At 47.6% G+C, this 17682-nt stretch overlaps 2 protein-coding genes across 4 annotated transcripts; both read right to left on the bottom strand.

The window, feature by feature from the left end:
• Positions 1–527: 527 nt before the first annotated feature.
• Positions 528–10476, bottom strand: cfap65 (cilia and flagella associated protein 65). Of its 2 annotated transcripts, XR_007483337.2 has the most exons (35): positions 10346–10476; positions 9768–9860; positions 9524–9696; positions 9351–9453; positions 9118–9284; positions 8840–9048; positions 8625–8761; positions 8327–8552; positions 7982–8250; positions 7695–7871; positions 7410–7630; positions 7180–7333; positions 6980–7099; positions 6642–6899; positions 6438–6577; positions 6285–6369; positions 6064–6210; positions 5838–6003; positions 5634–5762; positions 5357–5570; positions 5157–5285; positions 4958–5048; positions 4798–4877; positions 4663–4729; positions 4478–4588; positions 4226–4417; positions 4007–4150; positions 3807–3932; positions 3600–3716; positions 3344–3511; positions 3080–3264; positions 2879–3007; positions 2284–2622; positions 1964–2177; positions 528–688 (listed from the first exon to the last, which is right to left on the bottom strand). XR_007483337.2 is itself a non-coding variant. In XM_049728682.1 (34 exons), exons 2-34 carry the CDS (start codon positions 9846–9848, stop codon positions 2060–2062), a joined length of 5172 nt encoding a protein of 1723 aa, XP_049584639.1. In that variant the 5' UTR covers positions 9849–9860; positions 10346–10476; the 3' UTR covers positions 1095–2059. The 2 variants fall into 2 exon arrangements, 1 of the variants encoding a protein (XP_049584639.1); XM_049728682.1 differs by lacking the exon at positions 528–688 and having other exon boundaries at positions 1095–2177.
• Positions 10477–10612: 136 nt separating this feature from the next.
• Positions 10613–12654, bottom strand: LOC125973954 (motor neuron and pancreas homeobox protein 1-like). Of its 2 annotated transcripts, none has more exons than XM_049728684.1 (3): positions 11997–12654; positions 11448–11608; positions 10613–11351 (listed from the first exon to the last, which is right to left on the bottom strand). In XM_049728684.1, exons 1-3 carry the CDS (start codon positions 12403–12405, stop codon positions 11043–11045), a joined length of 879 nt encoding a protein of 292 aa, XP_049584641.1. In that variant the 5' UTR covers positions 12406–12654; the 3' UTR covers positions 10613–11042. The 2 variants fall into 2 exon arrangements, with proteins under 2 accessions (XP_049584641.1, XP_049584640.1); XM_049728683.1 differs by having other exon boundaries at positions 11448–11611.
• Between the last annotated feature and the right edge of the window lie 5028 nt (positions 12655–17682).

The raw sequence follows: 17682 nt of genomic DNA on the forward strand, positions 1-17682 counted from the left end.
CAAATTGGAGATGCATCGGAACAGGTTGGAAACTTGGCCGCAAATGGAACGCTTGGAAAATGGTCCTACTTGGAGAAAGGAAGTGTAAAGCAAATGACGACGGGGTGGCAAACGACAAATCTTGAAAAAGTCAAACGCGGGCTCGCTGGCTGGCTGTCTGTCTTCTTGTTTGCTGCCATGACGACACAAACTCGCACATCTTGCGTGTCTGTTATTCTCCGAGGAGGGCGTCATCCTCTTTCATTCCCCTCCAGGTTTTCCCTCTCATTCCTCACACCAAATATGACAAAAGGCGCAAGGGTCAAAAGTCACGTACATGTTGGAAATGTATGATTGCTAATATCGAGCTATACAAACAACTGGCCCGATATGTCTGGACACAACTAATCAGGGTAAATAATGACGTGCAATAACGTGCCGACTCATCTGATCTGCGTGCTCGGACTGAACCGGAGGAACGTCAGGCCGGGTGATGAAGGGGGTCCCCTCCCTCCCTCCTTCCCCTCTCCAAACGCTAACAGGCCGAACCCGTGTCCTACCACACCTATCACACACACATGCTTGACACACATTCCCCCCTGGCTTTGCTTTCATTTGGGCGTGAAATGGATCCCTACCGTCAAGCAGAATGCACCAGCTACATTTTCTCCTTCTCTTTTTCTCTGTACTGCACATGTGCCCCTTTGCTCTGCACAAAAAGCGGAGGGGGGAAAAAAAAAATGTCTTCAGTGCCAAATCCGCTAAACAAATTCCCAGGCGATTATGATCACAAATGATTAAGAATCCCATCCAAGCTGATATTTTATGTGACAGCCCCAATTAGATTTGAAGCAGAAACACATGATGGCCTGAAAAGATTTGAAGGGAGACGCGGTCTGTCCCTGGGAACGCCAAGCTGATGAAATTCTTCCGTCAGCGACACGATTGGTGGGAAGCCCAAAAAGTGCCACGAGATGTCACGCACAGGATCGGAAGTCATTTTCTAATATCTAACATTTCCTTCAGAACTGCCGTAGGTTTTTGCGTGGTTACGTTTTGTGAGGCGATAGCTAAGCTAACTGAAAAGAAAAAAAAAACAGCTTGAAGGTCAAGTGTTGTTGTTTGAGATCTTTCTCTAATGTCAAATATGTGTCTTGGTCTGGTGATAAAAGTTGCAAAACAGCGCTTATTAAATTCCGAGGCAGGTGCAGATACAAATGTTGCAAACCAAGCACGCCTGAATGACTTGCTTCTTTGTCCGCTTTACTCCAAAAGGCAAAATCTGTCCTGTACTTGAGATTTTTTTTTTTTTTCCATCGAATTACTGTAATATGATTCTTCCTTGCTTTTCATTTATGGAAAAAAAACTGCCACCTTTGCACAACAGAAAGAAACAGAATAACTAAAAAGTATCCACAAAGTCAGGAAAGTTTCAGTAATGCACAGGGAATGGGCCAAGGTAACCAGAATAAAATACTGTACATGACAAGGTAATCCCAAAATCGTTTGCATTGACCGCCACCTTGTGGATTTAAATGGACATGTCAAATTGAGATCTGTCCTGGTCATTCCCATTCAATTTTATATGCATGGTTATAACGTTAAATTTATATTTTGGCACATTATGAATGAATAATTGGATACATTTATACTAATGGGTATAAAATGTGTTGATTGTCATCTAAGTTTTCTGTTTGTGCGACGGTGTGGTCAAGTCTGACTGAAGTGCTCCAAAGTTACCACTAGGTGGCAGCATATCCGCATTGCCCTCCATAACTCCAAACACATTGATGAAAATCTAAACCGCTGCAGTAAAATGAGGCCGTTTAATTGACTCCATGATTATTACAATTAACACTGATCAGATCCTGAACTGTGCATGTTGTTGCTTTCCTGTTTGAAAACACTCTTTGCCTGAAGAATATGACGGAAATATTTTACCATTGCAAAAACAGTTGATATTAACTTACTTGCTCCTACTTACATGCTTACCCCGTCGGAGGTTAGGCCGACTGAGTAGAACCGCAGTAAAGAGTCATGTCCACCAAAGGTTAGATGAACAAGTCAGATGGCAAAAGATTTAACTTGTGTCTGTGTGATGCTCTGTCGACGACGAGCTTTTATCAGCCGGCGTTGCTGTGTTTGGGCTTGTCTCCTTGTCATCCTTCTTGACTTTGCCACTGGCGTGCCTCTTGGATCTAAAAGGAAGGAAAGATGTCTTCTTTTAACCATTTGCAGTTTGGACTTGACACGGGTCTGTTTTGCGTTCTACACTTGGGAGGAAAATCCCGTCCGTGTCTTTACCTGATAGAGACATTTGGCGAAGACCCTCCGCCCTGCTCGATGAGGTCCAGCTCTCCTCTGACGGCCTCCATCATCACATTCTGGAGGGTGTTGAGTAAGATATCATTGAACACGTCCACTGGTATGCGCTCAGCACGCTGCCCCATTCTCAGCTTGGCGCCTCCCGCCGCTGCCGAGCCGTTGGCGCTAATGTGCAGTTCGGGATTTGTCTCCTCCAACCCGATCAGAGGTTGCGGTATTGACGAAGGAGCGGAGAAGATGACTTTGGGCTTGTAGAAAAGCGGCTTGGATGCCAAAGTGAGCAGAGACTGGGAAAAGGCCTCGTTATCCAGTATGCTCCTATGGAAAATGAAACGCAACTTGTCAGCTTCTGAACCTGGAACGACCAAATTGATACGTGGGCTCCCTCTAGTGGTAGAAAAATGAAACGCTGAATGAAATGTTACAGTGACTTTTTTTTTTTTTTACGGTACTCTGGTTGTATTGATCTTTTAAGTCCAATACACTACACTAGAATTTGATTTGAATATTTTAGAACTGTTTGATTTTAAATGTTTCTTTTGGTGCATTTTTAATCTTTGACCTACAACGTTACCTGATGAGAGAAGTGAGAATGTGCTCGAGGAAGTGTCGCTCGGGGCCCAGTTTCTGCAACGGGCGTCCCTCTTGAAGTAGAGTGTTGCACAATAGTTTAGGCCTCAAAGGCTTGATGGTTTGGAAGCACCTGTCGGCAGAAGCCGCCGCTGACATCATGTTGCCGAAAAGAAAAATACATTTTGTAGGTTCGATTGCTTACCTGAAGAGATTATTGAATCGGTCGGGGAAGTATCGGAGGTATTCCTGCCAGCGGTAGGTGCGCGCCGTCACTTCCAGATGCAGCAACGAAGGCTGAGGCAGCGTCGGGCGTTTCGCCAGTTTGTCGGCTTCGGCTTGAGCCCGCTGCTCCGCTCGCGCTACCCGGCTACAAATTGGCGGAAGCGTCTGGAGGAAAAAGACACGCGTATCTTTGATACACGCCCTTTTCAGGGAATAGGAAATGTCGCTCGGCTCCATCGGTCACCTTGTATTTGCCCAGCTGCGTCTGCGGCGAGACCTTGTCGCTTGGAACTTTTCGGCTTTCCGCCAGGTCCCGCTCGGTGATGGTGAACTCGTGTTGCCGCTGCTCTCGTTCCTTCTCCCAAAGCTGCAGCGAGTCCGAATATTGCACCAGTGCCGCCTGCTCGGTCAGCTGGAAGACACAGGAGGAGAAACAGAGCTTGAATAATCATGTTAATAATAAAATAAAATGAAATAAAATCATTGAGAAGAATCTTAACCTGACAGACGATGTCCAGATAATGAATGGTTGGGAAGTCGGCGGCCATGAAGGTCAGCACACAAATGATGCACTCTCCCGGGCGCAGGAGGCCTTGTTTAGGCTGGATCCGGATCACCTTATGCCCAAAGACAACACAGAACCAACCAGTAAGACACCCGGCTCCTTCAAAACAATCAACAATTGCTTCTTTCTGCAGCCCGCCCACCTGAGTCAAGCACCATTTAAAGAAGATTTCTTCAGAGGACACGTTTGTGAGGAAGAAGATTCTGGAAGTTTGAGAGCTCACCGGGAGCTCCCCCAGAGCGATATTGTCCGCAGAAAGGAACGCACGCTGCGCACACACATTTTCAATAAGAGGCAGCGTGGATAATCAGTGTGTATAATGTCAAATAAATGAATGCTCACCTGCCCAGGGAGGGCGATCCTGCGCACTCGGGCTGCGGGTTTGCTCTCACTGCTCGGCCACACGTCATCGTGAGCATCGAAGCCGAGGCCCTCGAACCTCACGGTGGCAGTTTCGCCGTGTCGGATGTGAATGGGAACGTCCATCTGGCGGCGGCGGCAGACAAAATGATTGAAAGCACACCGAGTCTCGACGTCAAGTCTCGGCGCCCGGCCGCGTACGCTGTGCATCTTGGCCTCCAGCGGAGAGAAAATGAATTCCAGCTTGGCCGTCTTCCCGGGCAGGACGACTCCCTCCGGGTTGAGGCAAGTCAGCAGCGGCTGATTGAAGTTGCTCTCTTGCAGCTGCGACAGCACATCGCCGTCCACTTCGTAATGGACGGGAACGTCGCCGCCGTTGTAAAGCTCGTACGTCTGCAAAGAAGAACGCGCGTCGGCCTCGTTTCGTGGCGAGCCACATTTCACGTCTCTCACCTGCAATGGAGGCGTCAACCCCCCCATCATGATGGGAGTGAAAACATGATGCTTGGATAAAAAGTACAGATATGGTCTCTCTTGCTCCACCGTCATGCCTTGCAAGTGCAGCTGTCAGGAACAAAAAAATGCTTGAAATCGTAAGCCGCAACGAGACAGGGAAAAGGGCGAGTTGAATTTCTTACCAAGATCTCTCGGCCGTGTGAGATTTTCAATATGACCGGCAGCTGATGCATCCCGGCAACGACGTGGCTGTCAAAGCAACATCATTGGAATGGGTCCGTCTCAAATTGGACAGCCCCTCCCCTACCCGAACCAACCTGTAGCTGAACTGGACTGATTTCTGCTCTCCGGACAGCAGAGTGGCCGAAAGGGGCGAAACGCTGAAAAGTTCCCCGATCTGTAAATAGACGTTGACGTGAAACACAGTTGTGGAACTCCATTGACGTCATGACGTGAGCCAGAAGACTTGTGCCGTGCCTGCATCAGTTCGAGCTCATTGTGACCTAACTCCTGGCCCCAACTCCAGTGCTTGAAGTCCACCTGTTGGTCGTCTGGGAACAAAAAGGTCCTAAATTTCAAAAGAGGAAACAAATCGGTCAACGGGTACGCCATCCCACGCCACGCGCTGGTCGTATTTTCAGAACCCGACCGCCATTCCGAGTCTTTTCCAACTTACCACTCGACGGGGATGCTGCCGGGGTTGTGAAACACCATGGCAAAAGTCGACGGCTCGGAATTCAGCGGCGCCGCGCCAAAGTTGAAATCCAGCATGGCTTTGATCAGGATGGACGGGTACGTGCGCATACTGCCGACAGGAGCGAGCAAATTGACACTTTGCGGGAAGTCGTGCCGACTTGGCGGTGCGGTGCGCTTCACCTGTGCCGTCTCGGGTTCCTATAGGTGTGCTCCACGGGGGAGGGCATGGAGAGCAGCTGCGCGTTGATGCTGTCCACCGAGAGCAGCTTCCACACGTAGGATTTGTTGAGCCACGCCGCCACGCCGCTGCTGCCCACGTCGCTCACCTGGGCGATGGGGAACACGCCGTTGGCGCGCACCTCGCACATCGCTTGCGGAGGGGACAGCAGCACACCTTGGACGAGAGAGATGAAATGAGATAGGAGCAACGTGTGTGTTTTGCGGTTTCTGGATGTACCGCTGCAACTCAGTGTCTGGTAGCTGATGGTCCAGCGGTAGTGGGCTTGGCGATCGGGCCGAAACGTGGCTCGCAGCATAAAGGTGGAGTGCGAGGCCACGGTTCCCCCCGTGCAGTCCAGTTGCAGGGCTGGAAAAGATCAAACCCAACTTGAGATGGATTCATGTGCCTTGCTGCGCCGTTGTGGGAGCGATCGCAATTCACCGGTCGCGGCAGGTTGAAAGTCCTGATGAGGTTGCTCGTCCTGCAGCGTCTGCTCAATGCAAATTCTGAAGGAGATGGAGCAGGTGCTGTTGTTCACCAGGGGAATGTCAAGCGACTGAGCACGTCCCACCAGCGTCTCTCCCATCTCAAAGATTTCTGTAAGCGCCTGAGAAAGCGGAAATTAAAAAAACGGACATTTGCGCCCGCTTTTAACGCTCAGCCTCACCTGGATGGAACCTTTGGCGCCTTTTCCCATGACTTTGAGGGTGACGATGGAATTTTTAGAGCCGGGGTTTTCAAGGGGCCAGAAGCTCAGCGCGGGTTGGAGTACATACGTTTTCTCTTCCTTTGGATTAAAAGACCATTTCTGCTGCTGTGACGTCAAAATAGAGTCGTGAACAAAAACATCTTCGAGCTGATGATTTCATATGCGACCGTGTCTCCTACCACGCTCTCGTTCACTTGCAGTTCGCCGGCATCCGGCTGAACGGAGATGAGATGTTGGTCCAAGTAGCGGATGTTCCATCGGAAGCTGTGACGAGAAGATTTTAAGTAACGAGAGCGAGGAAGGTGACCCTTCCCGTCGGCAAAGGAACTGACCCGAGAGGAATGCGGCAGAGGTTTCTGATGAGGTGCGTCTGCTTGCTGGGCGAGCCCACCGACGTATCTTGGAAATATATAACGCCACCTCCCTCGAACGACACGCTGATGTTCTCCAGTATGCTGATAACCGTAATTTCCTAAAGCGCAACGTAAATTGTCCAAAAAAAGCTTTGTGTGCAAATATCGACGTCTGCACGATACCTTTGTGCATTTGCTGGAATTAAGCTGCAGACGCAGCTTGATTCCCTCCGGGGGCGAGTCTTCCTTGGGAGTGGTGATGACGGTGAGGATTTGGTGAGCCCCGGGCAGGAGCAAGCCGCACCTCGGCACGATGGACACCGACGCTTCCGCCACGGGGTCCACGCTTTCGTTGAGGCTCCGGCAGAAGGTGAGCGGATGCTCGCCGTAATTGCGCAGGAGCAACGTCTTATAGGTTCGAACGTTAAGGCCCGCAAACACCTACAACAAACCAGGCAGACCGAAATGGCATGTATAGTAGATATAAAAAGTCTACCCCCCCCCCGGAGTGTCACGCTTACCACTGTGCTTGGCTCGAGAGAGCATTGTGGGTAGAAGTGCTCTTTGCCACGCTCAAAGGAGTGTCCGATGACTCGGACGATGACACAACATGGTAGACTTATCTGGCCCCCGCTAGCTAGCTAGTCAGTCGCAATTAACAAAATAATGAAACACTGCTGGAGGGAAGTTCAACAAAGCATTTCCAGAAGTTCTTCTATACCTGGAAAGCGAAGCACTCGAGTTGCGCTGCGTGCAGAGTGTTGCGTTCCTTCGGGTTGTAAGTCACTCTGAACGAGGTGGACTTGAGCGGGGACAGGTCACATGTCCACGGAGAGATTGAGAATGGAGAGTCGCGGGCGTTGGTCCACACCAGGCTGGAAGGCAAACAAATCTATTTTGTCCGTTTAGGAAAGAGATCAAATCCAGTTTGAAAGAGGGAGGGAATCTTACGTGATTTTAGCAGTCGAGTTATTGGTGACGGCCACGCCCTGAGAAAGTGACGAGGACGTCGACGTGGGCACGGAGGAGGTGACCTGATTAAACAGCAGCTCGCTGGGCGCCACCGACACGCGTGTGGACGGTGACGATGAAGACAGCAAATGCGCTTCGTCAATGTCTTCCTTGGGAGTCGTCGACCGCGCCGTCGAGACATTGGATAGGCGGCTTGATTTCTGGAAAATGAAAATGGCCAGCTGAGCAAAACGATCCCGCCGTGATTTTGGCTCAGCGAGTCACCTCGGTCGCAGATAAGCTGAATGCTTGCGGATCTAGCTGCGTGCTGTTGCTTGGCAGTAGGGCGCTAATGACGTCCGACCAATCATCTGGACCGCTTGCTAAATGTTCTGGTTTAAGTATGGCCGGTTTCTGGAGATCTGAGTGACACGTACCAATCAGGTCCAGGAACAACGGATCCTATTTAAAAAAATAAAAATAAAAAATGGGGGTGTTGCAATTGGTGGAAATCAAAATAAAATAAAATTCAACCATGTTTCACTGCGATTTAGTCAAAACGAGCTCCTTACTCCGTGCAGTATGAAACAGGGCACGCTTCTGCGATGGGCAAAAGGCACGGTGGGCAGGTAGGTGACCGTCAGCACGACACGGCTCTTGGGGGCTAAGATGCCGCACTGCGGTTGTATGCTGAAGACGCTGTGCCCGGCGCAGTCGAGGTCCCACTGGAAGGTCGCCTGGACGCACGAAGAATTGATCAGCTCCATCGTCTGCGACGCGGTGGCTCCCACTTGGACGCAGCCAAAGTCAACCACCGATGAAGAAAAAGACAACTTGGGACCTGGTGACAAAAAAAAAAAAAAAATGCATGCAGATCACAACTTGGAGCATTTGGTTCCATTGGCGCGTCATCGTACCTGCGCAGTGCCCGATGAGCTTGAGCACCGTTTGGTTGAGCGCCCCTTTGCATTCCGCAGTCAAATAGTCAACAGAGACCGAACCGGCGACAGTCGGCGCAAAGGCGACTTTGGCCGTCACGCTAGCGCCTGGGGCCACTTGACCGCTGGTCACATCACAGACGAAGTCGGACCCCAACAGGGGCACCCCTCCCGAAAGGCGGGTCAGGGAAAAAAAAGCAGTCACCTGAAAATGACATCAATATCAAAAAATCATTTTTGAAAATCATCATGAAATCAGAATTTGGTCCTTACTCACATGCGAGGGATTACAGATGTCAAAACATTTCTGCAAACTTTGCCCGACGGCGACAGAGCCAAAGTTAACCACGGGACCGCCGTGTTGTTGATCCGCTTTCGAACTCGGGCCTCTCAACTGAAGACACGGGTACTTGGCTTTCCACAAGAGCAGACACAAGGCGAGAGGTGAATCATTCCAAATCAGCAGTTGGCACATTCGAGCGCTGTCAGTACCCACTCCCTGAAGTCGCAGCGTGGCGCAGCACTCGGCTTCATTTCCTTCCTCCCCAAAACGACAAAAGGCGTGTTTGTTGTACAACAGCGCCTGCTGCGGCTGGAACAGGACCAGAAGCGAAATCTCCTGGCTGGCCTTCAGCACGCCTTCCTCGGGACTCACTTGAAATGGTTCGGGACACTCCCAGCTGAAGTATGTGCGGAGCTTGCTGGGTGACACAATTTCCACACAAGTTATAATCCCATTTTCAAGTCCACATCAGAGACAATGAGCTCACCTGAGGTTTTTCAGCAGAAAAGTAGCAGTTACGGACTGATGCACCGCACAGAGTGGAAGGAGAACAGCTTTGGGCACTTCCAAAGCCGGATACGGAACCACGGCCCGAAGCAACACTTGGAAGCTACCATCTTTGCCCTCAAACTCAAGGCTGTCCTCGTACTTACACTGTCCCACACACGAGATGTTTCACAGGGGAGCCGCTTTGTGATAGTTACTCTTACACAATATTACCTTTTCTGCAGGTTTAAAAGTGATCAGTATGGTCAAAGACGTCCCTGGGCTCACAGCGAGGTTGCAGGAACTAGAGATGCTGAAGAATTTGGTCAATGGAGGTCTGAGAGGGAGCAAAGAACAATTACTCTTGAGTATGGGTTCAATTGTTACTTCAGAAAGCGGCGGCTGACCTCAAGTGAAGTTTCTGAAGCTTGAGGCTAATGTTCTTTAACGTTAGCGACTTAGTGTATTCTCTGCCCTGATCCCAGTCCTCCCAAAGCAGCTCGGGCTTGGTTTCCAGGCCCAGGAAGCAGCTTCTCTGAACGGGCACTCGCCGCTGGTGCTTGTGCTGAGTCCCTGCTTGCTGCCAGGGCAAAAAAAGACATCAATTTGATTAAAATGAGAAGACTTGCAAAAAGAAAGGGCCATGCTTACTTTGGTATTGCTGATAATGATGGAAGACGTCCACAGTCCGTCTGATCCATTTGTCTTTGGACCTTCAGACTCAGCCAACATGACTGCAAACAACTAAAATGAGATGTTATACTTCATATTTTCATGATAATCCGAATAATGTGCGTCATCGGCCTCGTTAAATTCACGCTTTGCGTGACGTGAATGTAAACAACCAAAATGAACGGCAAAACATTCGGCATGTTTTGAGGCAAGATGGTACGGTAAACTTTACAAAACGCCAGCGCTGAAAATAACCTAATAAGCAAATATTTGAGAAAAATCGCAACAGTTCAATTAGGACAGGTGGGGCAAGAAAAAATGGCGTCCGAAGCGCTAGCTAAGTAGCCAGTGAAGCATTTACGCTAGCTCTGATCTTTACACGCAAAATGTTTTATTTATTGTACATCTGTGTCCTTAACTTAGCTGACGTTGCTTTGCATTAAATAATAATCAAGTATTTAAATTTAAAATTTTACTGTACGGATTCTAACATATTAATAAAAGACAGGTGGCAGTTAAACCTGTAATATGTTTATGTGAGACAGACACACGCTTACCTGCAAGTATGAAAAGTTTCTGACAGCAACAACTTATTCCATTTGTTTTGAATATAATATATATACATGGAAAAACAATCAACTCCTATCTAGAGGAATTTGTAGTCCACGGCGAGTCCTTGACAACCCGTTGTCGGTTGCCATAGAAACTACGGAAACTCAAGGAGGACAAAATAGGGCAGCTACTATTCGCAAAACAACAACAAAAAGTTTATTTCTTGGTATTAATGTGCGTGCATGCCACACAATTCTTGTTGAATGCGTCTCTTGTTCTTCAAATGAACTTTATTTTTGGAGCAATGGTATACAAGAAAACATAAAAAGCATGGTTGCAAAGTCGAGATAAAATATATTAAACTATATGGCTCTTAAATTATTTAGACAAAGTCACAGTCATTGAGAATAGTTTAAAGAACAATCAGAAATACACTAACTATAAGAGTAGAGTTCAATCAAATATGTTAATTTTAAAATGTATCATTACATTTTCCTGAAATGCAAATCCATCTAAAAAAAAAAAGAATATTTTAGGTTTCTGTAAGTATGTTAAGGTTTCCCAAAATACTTCATGTTTGATATATTAGCATGGCTGGCTTGTGGACCAAACCAGGAAGCACCAGCTTGTGATAAATAAAATCTGCTCATTGTCCTCTCCAGAGCAAGATACCAACACAAGCGCTCAAAAGTGATGTCAGAACTACGGGAAATCTCCTCTTCTTGTTGAACTTCCCTCCTCCTCTTCTAAATAGGACCTGTAGTTCTCTGTGACCCCTCCGGCACGCTTCAAGAGAGAGCCCAGAGAAGCGGGCAGCACGCTTGCATCCTCGTCCTCTTCCTGGCCTTCCAGCTCATCGTCATCCTCCAGGCTGGACCTGGGAGAGTCCGCCTGGAGTTGGACACTGTCCGCTCTTTCGCCATCGCTTGGTGGGGACGCCGGGTTGGCTTGCTCCTTGGTCTTTCGGCTTCGCTTCCACTTCATTCGCCTGTTCTGGAACCAAATTTTTACCTGAGGACAACAGGAGAGGTTTGAACATTGCAAGCAGCATGACACCAATTAAAGCAATTCGGGATGCTCCTTAAAACGTCTCCACGCAGATGATACCTGGGTCTCCGTCAGCATGAGTGAGGTGGCCACCTCAAAACGTTTGGGTCGGGACAGGTACTTGTTGAGCTTGAACTGGTTTTCCAGCTCCAACAGCTGCTGGCTGGTGAACGCTGTCCTGGGCTTGCGGCACTTCCCCAACAAACCGGCTTGGGCTGGTGCTGCTACATGAGAGACACAGCATTGATTAGTTATTTATATTTTCAAATAGAATTGATTTCAGTCATGCAAAAATATGTAATACTATTGCAATGTCTGTATATATATTCTATTTTTTCCCATGGTATTACTGTAATGGATACTATACATAATATAACTAATATAAATAAAATATTAATATATAATTTAATTCAATCAAACCGTTTTCTCATAATTCTGCAAAAAAAAGTTTAATTTGAACTGTACAAAGTCTTGTATGCATTTTGAATTTGAGCCAACAGCTGCTTATTTTTTTAAATGCACTGTACCGCAATTTCATATATCTCATCAATAAAACGAATAAAGCTAGTAAAACTCAAATGAATATTCTAATATTGCGGACGCACTGACCTCCATAGTCTCCGAGACTGGGGAACATCATCCCGGCTCTGATCCAGGGCTCCAGCGGGTGCACGCTGCCCGCTTTTAAGTGACCCGGGTACGGCTGGACCAGCTGCGGGAAGCCCGGATATACGAATGCGGGCGGCTGGACGCCGACAGCTGCCAAAGGGTACCCGGACCTCGGGTGCACTCCCAGGAACCCCCCGCCGAATCCCGCCTGGGGAAAGTTGTAGACAGCGGCGTTGGGCGTCATACCCGGCCGGGCCTGGCTGGCGTTCGGGGAGGCCGTCTGCGACCGCGGGCTGTGGACGGGGCTGCCGCTGTAGGCCACCTCCGGGGACGCGCCATCGCCGTCCGCGTGGTGAGCCAGGAGCGCCTCGATGCGGAAGCTTTTGGATTTCTCCAGGTGAGAGGTCATCCTGTCAATGCTTCAATTGAAGAAAAAAAAAAGTGCTCTTTGAACTCAATGTCTCCTGTCAGGAGATGTCTGACCTTGCTGAGGACCTCTCCAAAAATGCGCACCCATCTCCTCAGTGGGCCGACAAGGAGCTGGCAGCAGGAGCTATCAAGTCTGCTCCATTGTGATTGGCCAGCACCCTCGGGCGCTCCGAGCAGAGGTGACAGACAAAAGCACTCGCGCACTCTGCTCAGTGCAAGTACCAAGGAACTTGCTGCTACACAAAAAAAAAAAAAAAAAAAGTTCACCAATTAAAAAAAAAAAGTGTGATAAATTAAATGTTACCAAGAGCAATATTTGTAAGTTCCATAAGTTTGACTTTCACATTTGGCAAACCAAAAAATAAAGCAATTCCATTTAATTCAGGTCACTGACTGGCGGAGTCCTAAATAAAATAAATAAATAAATAAATAAATAAATAAATAAATAAATAAATAAATAAATAAATAAATAAATGCCAAGTGTTTCAAAAATCATGCAAGGCTCTATTTTCCCATCACTCTACCTGTCTCTCTTCGGTCAACCCACTTTTGCTGCTATCATGTCCACTTTGCTGTAATTAGAGTCTGCGGAAGGTCCTCAATTTACTTCATTACCTTTTATGAGCAAAGTTGGAGGCTTTGCTGCTCTTTTATCACCGCACACATGCAAACAAGCAGATTACAAACACGTCATAAAAGGCCGTAAACTCATTTTCTCCTCAGCGAGGTGCGAACGGTTATCTATCAAGCTAGGATTCAAAAAACAGAGCAAGGTTTCACACCACCTGTTGCCAAGTACCAATCGTTGCATTCAAGTACACACAACTTCTACGTAGTTTCACACGTCGAATTAATGGGTGAAATACGACATCAGAACGGCAGAACCACATTTTTTCAAATTCTGCCATCGGTTGACGATTGGAAAATATCGTTCCCTGAAAAGCCGAGCTGGCTTTTCACTGCTGGTGATTTCCTCGTAGTTCATGGCGGACTGATAAGAAGCCTGAGAAAACAAAACCGCTCCGCAGAACAAACACGCCAACACCTGCTGGATGGCTTCCCGTGCGTGTGTGTGCTTGCGACACCAAGTTTCATTATCGCCACATGACGATTTTCTGACGAGTAATTTCCTTGTAATGAACTCCAGCAGAATCGTAGTACACACACGCCGATAATCGATGATCAGATATTGCTAAAAGATCAACCGTAGTAATTTTCCGTTTATGTGAATTTTCCTTTTCAATTTACTCCAAAAATGCTCAGGGGAAAAAAGTCCCAAACATTTACCCTGTTCAAGATATACCATCACAAATTCCCATGGTGGGCATCAAAAGTCTACACACCCCTGTCAGGTTTTTGTGTTAAGAAAATCTCACCAAATCACTTTCAAAATGTTTGTGACCTTTCATAGGCAAATTGAAAGAGGTCAACGCCGGCCAGGCCAATGTTCTGTGAGAAATGCAACAAAAAAAAAAGTTCATTGTTCAAAATAGTGAGCTACAAATTTAATTCATCTCCCCTGAGACATTAAGAGATGAGAAAGTGTCATCTGCCGGCTTCGTTCCGATAACTTCTTTTCGTTGCCATTGTGACATCTATTGTCCGATTTTGTTCCGATTGCCCTCGCGGACCGCCGGGGGGGACAGAATACTTCCTGTACGAGTAAAACCCAGTGGGCGGGTAGCGGGTGGGTGTTACGGGTTGCAAGGTTCATCGTGCTTCGCAACGACTTGATTGATGACGTTTGTCACGGCGGCGCCCCGGACACAATGACGAGAACGAGGAGGGAGGGGCGGAGGAGGAGCCGAGGCAGAGGAGCTGAGCTTGGATGATTATTACTTAGCACGGGAAACAATGAGATGGAGGACAATGAGATAAGTAAGACCTGCAAAAAGGGGGGGTGCAGGAGGAGGATGGGGTGAGCGCCCGGCTAATTAGTCCTAAACGGGGCGGCGTGAATGAGGGGAGGGCTCGGCGGACACACGCAGGGCTGCTTAGCGCACCCAAACGGGCCGATGGAGAGTAGTTCAACATCTGTTGGTCTTTGGGACAGAAACATCTCGTAATTACTTTGCGTCTTCATCCTACACCGGAACGTGAGGCCTCGGATGCTGGATATCGAAAGTCTACACACCCCTGTTCAATTACCAGATTTTGTGATGTCACCATAAAACGAGATCAAGTATTTCAGGGAGATGTTCTAGGAGGTTTTTAATCACATCTTGGAGGACACGTGAAAAAGCATCAATTTCTGTTTTCAAACATGGAGTTGGTCCACTCTAATTTTTCGTGTCTCAAATAGAACGAGAATCAATGTCGCGCATTGCGTCCATTTGTACATTTCCATCATTTAAGCTCATCATTCAGCTCGTCCTCCTTTGTGTCCCTCCTGCTATTTACATTTATCCCTCATCGTTCTGTCCACCCTGTCACAGCGGGGGCGGTCCAATTAGCCGCACGCCGCGCCGACACGCCCACCAATTCTCGCCTGCTGGCTTTAATCAAACGTGGTGAAGCACGGCCGCCTCAAATGATGTGCCTCTCATCTTAATATCGGAGTTGCCCTCCTCTTTATGGTCCCCGTGCGGCCTGAAGGTTTGGCGCTAACTGCGGCTACATGGACAACATCTCTTCCAGCCCATCCCATTTTGGACTAAAATGATGACAGAGTGCTCAAATACAAAAGATATCGACGAGATTTGGACTTGTGCACACTTTCGAGAGATTGACCGATAATATTGTAAATAGCAATAGAAGAAGAAGCCGTAGCGGCTGGGCTGGCCGTGACAGAGGGCGAGCTTTGGACAGCTTTGGAGGAGGGGCCGTCCCCGTCTGATATATGTTGTCCCAACGCTGGAAGGAGGCGGATTTCAATCGGCCTAATTGAGCCCCGCTCGCCTTAAATTTCCGCTTTCTCCCGGCCTTCTGTTCGCGCCGTCTGGCTGTCCCGCAACTTTGCAGGAGCTGATTTGCCAACTCGCCGGTGACAAATGATTAGCTCGCTCTCGCTCTTATCACTTTTCGCTAAGTTCTCAGAGCGCTTGCAAACGCTGCCTTTGCAAGGCCCTAATGTTGGCAGATAAGCTCCTAATGAGCTGTGAGAAACCATTTGCTGCTCGCCGTTGGCATCGCAGCTGCTTGGAATCTCACACACACACATGCGCACACACACACACACACACACACACACAAGTGCACATACCAGGTTGCTTGTAAAAATGGACGCAGGACATTTTTAAAAGTCTGCACACCCTCCTAGAATTGATTAATTCGGCTATGCTCAGAATTAGCCAATTGCATCCAAACTCATGTTAAGCATGATTGAAATGTGGATTTAAAATTGAGATGTTCTAGAAGGCTCTTTCTCCCTTTTTTTTTTTTGCTTTCCAGCATAGGTCTGAAGGTTTCATGCTAACATCGCCTGCTGTTTTTGAACAGTTGACAATTCCCTTTGGCATCAGCTAAGATTACAGCTAACAAGATGTTCAGATTTTGATTAAAAAAAAAAAAAAGGTTCCAATTACCCCACTTCACTTTACAAACCAATCCAATTGTAGATGCTTGGTTGAAGCATGTTCAGCAATCCACAGATGGTGCAGTAAGCGTCTTTTTTTTTCTTCTCCTTCCCATTTTTCTTGTTTAACCACCCCCTTAACCCCGACTTCCCCTCCTTCCTCTATGCTGGCCTATATTGATGTGATAATGGCTACAAATTGATGAAGCTATTGAGTGTGCTGGCGACACGAGGGCGAGTGGGGACACAAACTCTCCGCCACCCACTTGCTGCCATTAATCAATGTCCTCGCAGGCTCATGGCCCTCCCTCCGGAGAGCTGCATGCACAATGCCATGACCAAGTGCGATCCCAAAGAAAAAAAAAACATGATTGACTGGTATAGATGGAAGAACCCTGACCTCAAAACCTTTGGAAAGAAGTAGAACTTGAGAGGCTCAAGGCCCAGGCCTTGATCTTAATCTTAAGGTTGATTCTAAATAGCTGTCTAGAAAGTGTTATATTTGTTAGAAAAGCAAGTCTAGAAGTTAGAAAAGATGGTCTTTTTATTTTTTTATTTTAAATGATTTTTAAAAAAGAGCTACTAAACAATGGAGTGGAACATTAATTCCGGGTTTCTTTTTTTTCTAAAAGAAGGGGCGCCCTCTAGCGGCCGTAGTGTAATGTTACAAAAACTGTGCTGTGCAGGCAGGCATGGCCTTGACGTTTTTCTCCTTTCAGACATTTTACCGTCATCACGACTTAATTCTGGCGTTACCGACAGATTCAAAGTACGTCACCACCGGCGGTTTAAAAATTCAACCAAGTATCCCAATGCAGTAATCTCACTTTGCAGTTTTTTAAAACAGTAATTTCAATTTAGCTCCACAAGATGTCGCCAAAGACGCAAATTAGCCACCACCCACGCTCCTTTTTGGTAGTTCCAGTTGAACCCATGACCTGTTCTAGGTCTCCCCGCAAGAAACAGTCCCCCTTATAAATTTCTTGCATATTTGAATCGTAGCAGGACTCTCCCCGTGAGCTCCCACTCCGCTTAGACGTGTGATGGAAGCCCAGCTGGGCCCCCTCCTTCCTTTCCCAGACCTCGGCAACGGTGGGAACCAGTTGTTCGGGCAGCCCAACATGGTCGACGAGTTATTTTTAGGCCAGTCCAAAGGGCCGCTCCCTGGAGACCCCTTGCAGTCAGGGCTCGGCAAGCCACGGAATGTAACCCAGGACAAGGCGTCCCAGATGTGATGGAAAACATCTGGATGGCCGCCGGACTACAAGTCTTGTTCACCAGGAGAAGGATTCTTTAATTTTTTTCTCGGGACCGGCCGGCAAAACCTCTTGTTGACACAAGGCTGATAAATAATAACCGAGGCGGCTTCACAGGAACGCCCGAGGCAACAAACGGACGAAGCTGATTTCCAACTGCATGTACTAGATGTAAACATTCAGGTAAGAATCAAGAAAAAAAGCGGACTTCTCACAAGATTAGGCCTTTTCTTTTGAAGAATAAAAAGCAGCAAAATCTCTTTAGAAAATAGTCTTGTGAGATTTTTGACTTTCAATGAGTTAACTACTAAAACCTAAACTTTGAAAATAAAACAAAACCCTTCTAGAAAAACAGACTTCCTCGAAAACCATGGGGAAAAAAAAAAGAGCCTTTTATTTATCCTTTTTGAATGTGTTTTAAACAACTTCTGCCAGGAGCAAATGCTGCCAAATCATCGAGAACAGCCATCCATCATTCAGCAATAAT

The sequence above is a fragment of the Syngnathus scovelli genome, chromosome 8 (assembly GCF_024217435.2).
Source record: "Syngnathus scovelli strain Florida chromosome 8, RoL_Ssco_1.2, whole genome shotgun sequence".
Taxonomy (NCBI): Eukaryota; Metazoa; Chordata; class Actinopteri; order Syngnathiformes; family Syngnathidae; genus Syngnathus; species Syngnathus scovelli.

Coding starts and splice junctions, on each gene's coding strand:
- cfap65 (XM_049728682.1), bottom strand. CDS start 9,848: ATGTTGGCTGAGTCTGAAGGTCCAAAGACAAATGGATCAGACGGACTG. Junction 8,251..8,326: donor GCTCATCGGGCACTGCGCAG/GTACGATGACGC, acceptor TTTTGTCACCAG/GTCCCAAGTTGTCTTTTTCT. Junction 3,933..4,006: donor GGATCGCCCTCCCTGGGCAG/GTGAGCATTCAT, acceptor GTGTGTGCGCAG/CGTGCGTTCCTTTCTGCGGA.
- LOC125973954 (XM_049728683.1), bottom strand. CDS start 12,405: ATGACCTCTCACCTGGAGAAATCCAAAAGCTTCCGCATCGAGGCGCTC. Junction 11,612..11,996: donor CAGTCTCGGAGACTATGGAG/GTCAGTGCGTCC, acceptor TCTCTCATGTAG/CAGCACCAGCCCAAGCCGGT. Junction 11,352..11,447: donor TCATGCTGACGGAGACCCAG/GTATCATCTGCG, acceptor TGTTGTCCTCAG/GTAAAAATTTGGTTCCAGAA.